The sequence below is a fragment of the Anser brachyrhynchus genome (assembly GCF_964034855.1).
Source record: "Anser brachyrhynchus genome assembly, chromosome: 1".
Taxonomy (NCBI): domain Eukaryota; kingdom Metazoa; phylum Chordata; class Aves; order Anseriformes; family Anatidae; genus Anser; species Anser brachyrhynchus.
In genome coordinates this window covers 41,248,629-41,256,956 of record NC_137694.1, presented here as the reverse complement: position 1 = coordinate 41,256,956, position 8,328 = coordinate 41,248,629, and the positions used below count along the sequence as shown (strand labels likewise).

At 51.7% G+C, this 8,328-nt stretch overlaps 1 protein-coding gene across 1 annotated transcript; it reads left to right on the top strand.

The window, feature by feature from the left end:
• Positions 1–988: 988 nt before the first annotated feature.
• CSRP2 (cysteine and glycine rich protein 2) lies at positions 989–8,090 on the top strand. The gene is made up of 6 exons (XM_080605030.1): positions 989–1,137; positions 4,190–4,308; positions 5,619–5,787; positions 6,719–6,851; positions 7,560–7,653; positions 7,780–8,090. Exons 2-6 carry the CDS (start codon positions 4,197–4,199, stop codon positions 7,854–7,856), a joined length of 585 nt encoding a protein of 194 aa, XP_080461156.1. The 5' UTR covers positions 989–1,137; positions 4,190–4,196; the 3' UTR covers positions 7,857–8,090.
• Positions 8,091–8,328: the final 238 nt, after the last annotated feature.

The following is an 8,328-nucleotide window of genomic DNA, read 5'->3' as shown; positions in this document are numbered from 1 at the left end:
ATATAGTCATCAATAAAAATAAACTATGTGGTGAAAGTTTTCACTCTCATTTCTGCTTTCCTTCATTCCAAGCCATGATTCCTGAGGGTTGTAGTAATGTACTCCTTAACGTTGTTCCTACAGTAATGGACTTACTAACATATTTGTGTCAGTCCCTTGTACCTACTCTGTTTCTGACAGACTGATTAAATATTGGACATGAGAAGAATAATCATGTCAGACCGTCTTCTAACTCCCTTGGCAGCGCTGAAGAAGGTTTTATTTTGTACCAGCACGGCCCCTTAATCACAGTGAGCATTTCCTTGCTTTGCATACGTTCACATCTTAACAGGACAGCAGCGCTGCTTTCTTCCCTTCAGGATCCTCGCTGTTTATTTTCTTTACAGTCTTTAGGAAACATTATCGGGAGGGAAAATCTCACGGCGTTGGAGGCTACCTGAGGAGACGTGGTAAATAACTCGGCCTCGTTACACGCAGTCCCAGCAGGGCTGGGAGCGGGACTGGTTGGGCAAGAGAGCACAGGTACCTGGTGCAGTAGGCGCAGGCAGCCTGCTCTGACTCACACGCCTCTTATTTTCCTGAACTGGAGGGATCCTCTCCCTTAACCTCACCTCCAAGCCGAGCACCAACCATGGCCAACACTTCGGGGGTATTTCTACTAGCACCCCGAGCCTCTGGGCCTGGCTGGCGGCCACCACGGGGGCTGGTGCCCAGCTCGCTCCTGGAGCCGAGCTGCGGGGGCAGGACCCGGGCAGGACCCCCGCACCCCCCCACCCGCACCCCTTATAACACCGAGGCCGCTTTTGGCCCCAGGAGCCCGGCCGCGGGCCCCGGCGGGCTGCCGGCTGGACGCAGACGGGCCGTTTGGGGGTAAAACGCCCTAAAACGGAGCAGGGCGAGTTAAAGCGCAGCCTGACCCCCCCCCCCCCCCCCCCCCCCCCCCCCAGGGCCCGCGGTGGGACACCTCGGACCCCCTCGCCCCGTCCCGTCGGGTGCCCCCCGCAGACGGGGCGGCCCCGGGGGGGGGGGGGCAGCGGGGCCGGGGCCGGGGCCGGGCCGGGCCGGGGAGGCTCCGCCCCGGCGCTTTAAGCGGCTGCGGGGCCGCGCCGGGCCGAGAGGAGCCGAGCCCAGCCCGAGGTGAGTGGCGGCCGGGGGGAGAGGGGGTCCTGGGGGCGACACCGGGCCGAGGGGGGGGCGTCGGAGCAGCAGCTACCCCCTCCCATCGCACCCCATCCCACCCCATCGCACCCCACCCCATCCCTGGAATTCTTTTGGGGCACCCTTTGGGGTCTGCCCGGCCGGCGGTGGGGCTGGGGGATGCTCGCCCAGCCCTGCCTTGTGCAGAGGCATGGAGGGAGCTGAACGGGGAAGCCCTTCGTTTTTCCCTCTTCCCCTTCGGCTGCTGAGGAGCCCCCCGGCAGTGCATGGCCCGTCCCCGTAGGTTTGTGGGTTCCCTTGGTGTTGGCTATGGTGGGTAGCCCTGTGCTGGGTGGCTGTGGGTGAGCGGTGGGGCTGGGGCTGGGGAGAGCAGTGTGGGGCTGCTCGATGCCCATCAGCACTCAGCTTGTCCCGTGGAGCGTGTCTGGGTCCCTGAACGGGTCACTGCAAAAGCTGTTTTGCGTATTTTAAGGATAACGGGCTAGCTTGAAATTCCTCACCGTCTGTCCTGTGTCTGCTTTGGGTATCTTGTGTTTAAACCCCATTAACAAATGTGTCAGAAAGGACTTTGCTGTTGCCCTGGCTTGTAACTGGCATTTTGGAGAGCGCTGGCTGAGGAATGTAGCCTCCTCTCAGCTGGGCACGAGCTTAGCAGAAGCCAGGGTGCTCTTATCAGAGGGAAGGCGCTGCCAACAAACCTGCAATTAAAAGTCAGAAATGTTGGTGCTGCTGGTGAGATCATCTGGATGCTTAATTACTGCGCTGGAGCTCCCCGGAGGCCTGCCCGAACTGGCCAAAAAGCCTCCTGGGGGTGGAGAAGGCTTCGTGCGGGCGCTGGGGTTGGGAGCCGCTGCCCGCGGAGCTCCCGGAGGAGAGCCCCATCCTCCCGGGGCCTGCACGCCGTCCTGCGCGCCCCCACACCATCAGCCCTTCCTCCCCAGGTGCCTCCCAGGCACCGCCGCCTCAGGGTAGCCCTCGCTGCCGGATAATTGAAGAAATATTGCCGTTCTTCCCACGCGAGCTGTCATGGGAACGTCGCGGGGAGGATAAATGGGAATCTCTTCTGTGGAAGAGAGCGAGGTCACCTTGAAGCTCTGACTTCAGTTCCTTTTTTGCTTTTCATTTAATGAATTCCCAGAGCCCTTATCAGGGTATTGGAGTCAGCTAATGGTTGCCAGATCCTCTAATGCTTCGTCTCCCCGAGGAAGGAGGGGTGGAGCTGCACCCTGTGTTGGCCAATATTGCATGGGAAATCTGGGGCGAAGCTGGAAACCGGATCCAGGTCTTCAGGTCTAGTGTGTGTGGAAATTAGACAACTGTTTGCTAATAAAGCAATTAAAATAATTTAAGCTGAAGTGAATGCAAAAAAGGACGTGAGCATGGGGATGGTGAAAGGAAACTAGAGAAGAAGTAGTTCTTGTACCAAATACCTACCACTTGTGCTTTGGAAAGTGTACAAAATGGAAAGGAATCTCTTCTCCATTTTTTTTTTCCAGTTAACACATTCCTTTTCCAAAGCTTTGTGCAGCCTATATTCCCGTTAGCTAAGGACGCTGTATGCCATGATTGATGTCAGCTGCTGTGCGGTAGCACAGCCAAACACTTGAATAAAAGAAATGGAATCTTAATTTTTAGACTCTATGGTTGTGCCAAGAATGACAGAGACAAACTGGTGAACGTCATAAAACTAATTTTATGAGCTTGGTCGGAGTATTAGTGCTAAACCATGAGCAGTAATGTTGTTAATCCCATGGAAGCATTAAACAAAGGAATATCTCAGTAATTAGTGTCGGTGCTGTAAACGGCACCGCTCAGCCACTCCGAGGAAGTTTCTTAAGCCTTTGTGTAGGAATGTACCAAAGATGTCCTAATTCGCGTTAATAACTAATCTTATTTTCCCACATGCCACGAGTGGCTGCTTGCCTGTCTGGGACAAAGGTCTCCCTGGGGACCCGTGCAGCCCTCCCTGCACACCCCGCGCTGCCGAGCTGGCACTCAGGCTGCGTGGGCTGGAGGCACTTGTGCAGCACGGGTGAGATGGGTGGCTTCGTTTGGGCTTGGCAACGTCACCTCGGAAAGGTGTACCCCAAGCAAAACCGCCCTGCGGCAAAAAGCTCGTAGCCCTCAGTGGCGGCAGGAGGAGGAAAACCCCATACAAGCCAAAGGTAGTGCTCTGCATCGGTGCTTTAGCCCAGACCAGCTAACGGGACCCTCTGGGGAGCAAGAGGAGCTGCAGGCCAAGCTGGGTGGGATTTGGTGGGGGTGACAGCGTGAGGACAGGGCAGTAGGTTGAGGTGGGAGAGCTCCTGCTTCTGGCTTTGGGTAGGCGACTGCTATTAGGGCTGTAGCTGGATACGATCGGTAGTGATAGCCATCCCTCCTTGCCAGCCTCCCGGGGCCTGCTGCAAATCATGCATGAGAGAGAGTTCCTCTTCCTCTTAGGGCAGCTGCAGTCCCTGGAGCAGTTGGGTTTGGTTCCCGTAGCTGTCTGGTAAAGATGCAGTTTGTGTAACAGCGGTGGGGTCCCTGGGAAATAATCCCCCTTAAGCGGCCTTGAAGTGCAGGCGTGATCCCAAGGGAGTTCAAAATGCCCCCACAGCCCTAATAAATGGCCCTCCAGTGAGCTGAGCTTTGGCTTGTGCTGCATCCCGAATGTTGGGCCCTGCAGGAAAACAAAATGCCGTTGTTGGCACAATTGGTTTGCTTCCACCAGACGAGAGGCCCAGCGCTAATGAAGCATAGAAACTGAAATTACATCCATCTGGGGGGGCGTCCGCTCAAGGTACAGTAAAGCCCTTGTGCATGAAAGCCTAATTTGTGCATATCCAGTTTATGTAACGTTGAAACTCCTGAGCAGGCACTGGAGGATGTGCCTCGTGGATTCGTGTCTCTGTTTTCCTTGCCTGGAGCACCAAGCTCGGCAGATTTCATTGTCAGTACCCAAAACCCTAACCCTCGGGGAGCCGGGGCCCCGAAGGACGCGGCAATCAGCGCAGCTAACGAGCTTCTCCTTCTCCCCTGCGGCCTGCAGCACCGCCATGCCCAACTGGGGAGGAGGCAACAAGTGCGGCGCCTGCGGCCGGACGGTGTACCACGCCGAGGAGGTGCAGTGCGACGGCAGGAGCTTCCACCGCTGCTGCTTCCTCTGCAGTAAGTACTGCCCCCGGCCCGGCCTGCCACCCCAAAACCGCCCGGCCTAGCTGGGGGTCGCGGCGGTGGCCACGCTGTTGGTTGGGGGTCACGTTATTTACTTTGAACACTTGGCAAAGCGGCAGCCTGCCTGACCGAGTCAGGGAATTTTACCTCATTGCAGCCATGAGGTATTGTTTTGTCTTGCTGGCATTTAATACCTGCAGACGGAGCTAGGATTTAGCCTTCTCTACAAGCCACACTTGCGGCTGGACCTCTCGGTCTGGTTTGCCATGAATCTGCAGCACAACGTCAGCGCGCCGTGCTGGCACGGGAGCCCCGGCACACCTATGCTCCTTTTCCTTAGCTCTACAGCAGTCACAAATATTAGATGTCTCAGCTGCCTCATTTTCAGCCTTTTATGGGAGTTTCTATTAAAAGAAACCTGGAACTTGTAGGCAAACAATGGCTCTAGTGTGTTTGACTCCGTGTTTGCTTTAGCTTCGTGCATAGTTCTGCTGGGGTTAAAGTCTGTACACTTGAACAAACGTGCACGAGTTGATTTACTTATTGGATATTTGCGTCTTATAAAAAGAGCCTTGGAGCTAATGAATGCCATAAGCAAAGGTCGCCGCATATTTTGAAGACCCTAAATTCTTTTTGAACACAAAATTCTTGGGGCTCTCTCTCTTTTTTTCCCCTCAATCCAAATTCTTTATCACTGCACAGTGCTGCTGCAGACTGAGAGAACATGTCAGTGTGGTTACAAAGGAAGGTTTAAGAAGAAGCAGGAAATAGTTCTGCCTTCAGCTGTAACCTTGAGCAGGGTGCTTACATTGTGCTGAAGGACGATTTACGAATGCCAGAAAAGCGAGGCCCCTCTGGTGACAGCTGTGAAACAGCACCAACTGTGCCCCAAACCAGAACCAGGCAGCGGGGAAGCCTTCAGGTTTTCCTTCCCTGGCCAAAAGGGCAGGACGGGGACTCTTCTGCACTGATCTGCTCTCTACTATACGGCATCTGTCAAGGGAAACTGCTGACGGCACTATCTGGGTTTCTGAGCGGTCTCATTCATCAAACCACGGCAAGTTTCCAGGCTTTAAATGTCATGGCTGTGGAAAGGTGGGAGGGAGAGGAGCTCTTTATAGGGCTAAGCATAATTCACTAATTCAAAAGACAACCTGCCCCCTCTAATCTCCAGCCATCCCACAGCCTAATAGGAAGACTTGTGGACAAGGAAAGCCATGTAACCACTTCTCCCTTGACTTCTGGCTTTCTACGTGTGCTGTTGGAAATTGTCCCTTAAGGCTGTTTAACTTTTTTCCCCCTAGTGGTCTGCCGGAAAAACTTGGACAGCACAACTGTAGCGATTCATGATGCTGAAGTTTACTGCAAGTCTTGCTATGGGAAAAAGTACGGCCCGAAAGGTTACGGATACGGGCAAGGGGCAGGCACGCTGAACATGGACAGGGGAGAGAGACTAGGTATCAAGCCTGAGAGGTGAGTTAACCGGGCTGGGATGTGCCTCACCTTTGTCCTCCAGCACTGTTCTCACAGGAGGCTTTCAGGGTGGATTTTGTCTAATTCATGTCACTTGGAGAGGAATGCTGCAAAAGATATAACCGAACGCAGCATAACCGAACGCGAGGCGTTTAGCCGACAGTGCACAAACCTTCCACGATGTCTCTGAGTAGGCACTGTAAGAGCAGGGGTCAGCACAGGTAAGGACACAAGAAGCAAGCCATATGGATTAGGGTGGGGTGGGGTTGCTGCCCTGCTGACGGTTCGGAGGAGCCCTCAGCTGGTCAGCACCCTGGTGGGTCTTGGGGTGCTCGCCTAAGCAAGCTGCAAATGCAGCTGCTCTACAGGTTTGTGGAGGGATGGATTCAGGGAGCTGCAAATCTGGGGCTACAAGAATGAAATTTTAATTGGTAAATGAAGAAGCATTTGTGCTTAATTACAGCCAAAACCAAGTGGTTTATTAAACTGTAAACAGTCCTAATCTGATTAAGTTCTTGCTGTAAAGCAAAGCACGTGAAAAGCACCTGAGGTATGCCTCGCCACTGGCCTCATGCAAGTTCCCGAATTGTTACTTGACTTTTATATGATGCCTGCTCTTCAGCCAGAGCAAATCTAGAAATGACACATAGCTCAATGCGTTAGGTTCACTGATCAGTTCAGGTTCCAGACATGATCAGATGACAGGAATTTAACAATTGTTTTTAGCTTACTAAAGGTAAAATAAATCTGTGTCCTGATAAAGGTCTTTGAATTCATCATGTCTCTAAAAGTGGCATGTGGTAACAACCTCTCAAATTCTGGAAAAGTACCGTATTCTGTACTGTGTGTTAGATGCTGCACTGTTAGCGTTGTCAGGAAGAGCAAGAGCTCTTTTACTAAGAAAAGAAAAGAAATGTCCTCTTTCTTTCAGCACGCCCTCTCCCCACCGACCCACAACAAATCCAAACACTTCAAAATTTGCTCAGAAGTTTGGAGGTGCAGAGAAATGTTCCAGGTGTGGGGATTCTGTTTATGCAGCAGAGAAAGTAATAGGTGCTGGAAAGGTAAGAGAATGTGATTTTTTTTTCTCTCTTAAGTGGACTTTGAAGTGAGTGAGGTATATTATGAAGGCTTCTGATAGTGAGTGCTATCTAGAAGGTATTGGAGAACCAACTGTGGGGTGGTCACCTTAAAACTTAATTTTTCAAAACTGGAAATGGTCAAAGTAATCTAGTCTTCATTTTTGTTTATATATTTAAAAATTTTTTTTTTAAAGAGCACTTGAAATGGAAATTCTGGGTAACAAGGGCTCGCCTTGGATTTCAGAGATGAAGCTTCAATACCTTCTCATGCCAGAGGCTTGAACCAAAGTTCAGGAGACCTCTCCCTCCAGAAAAGAGAATGATCCTTTTGTGCGCAGCTCATGAAGGGCTGAATGTTTCAGCAGAAAGGGCATATTCTCTGCAAGCACCACATAAAACTGTGTGTCAGTCTGCCAGCTGTCTGACTGATAGCCAAGATCAGAATTGATTAGGGCAAGCCCAGGCCTTTCAAAATGCTTCCCTGAGCAGTAAGCTGTGTGGAATCCAGGGCTTTGTGCCACCCAAAAATGCAGACACTAATCGGTGACTAGTGTACTCTAAGTGGTTTTCATTGCACCAATATATGTAAACAATACTGATACAAGCACGTCTAATTAATAGCTTTTTATTTTATTTTTTTACAAATTCAGGCATTCTGTGTGTTTAAGCTTTTTTTTTTTTCTCTCCTAGCCATGGCACAAAAACTGCTTCCGATGTGCCAAGTGTGGGAAAAGCTTAGAATCTACGACCCTAACTGAAAAAGAGGGAGAAATCTACTGTAAAGGTGAGGAAAAACAAAGACGATTTGTTAATGGTTCAAGGTAATGTGTTACAAGGGCAGAGGCTGAATTTATTCCTGTTTCAAGAGACTTTCAGAAGCCTCAGCCCCTACCGCTCCTCTCTCTTGCAGGCTGTTACGCAAAGAACTTCGGCCCCAAAGGATTTGGCTACGGGCAGGGAGCAGGTGCCCTCGTTCATGCCCAGTGAGGGGGCACAGCGCTCAACCTGTACGGCCCTGCTTGGATTCTGCTGCAAGAAAAGAGTTTCTGAAATGTTACTAACTACTGTGAAACCGATAGTAGTTTACTGTAGCGCTTGGGCCATACTTCTAGACGTTATCTTTGAAAGCACTGCTTTTTTCCTTGCTTCATGTACCACACTTTAACACTTCTAATACTGTGTATCGATTCAATAAAGCTTTGCTTGTTGACGTATCCTAAAGCCAAGTGTCACCTGCTTTGCCAACTATGAACGAGCAATTAAAGAGACTGTAACTGGGGTGCTCCAGCGAGCAGGGGTAAAGACACGATGGCATGGACTTGGTGCAGATCTTCACTGAAGGTCCAGCAGGACTGGAAGGTGAGAGGTGCAGCACTGGCCATGGCCTTCGGCGGTGACTACCACACCATCACACGTGTGGAAAGTGGCTAGCCACCTGCTGCACAGAAGAGGTGGGTTT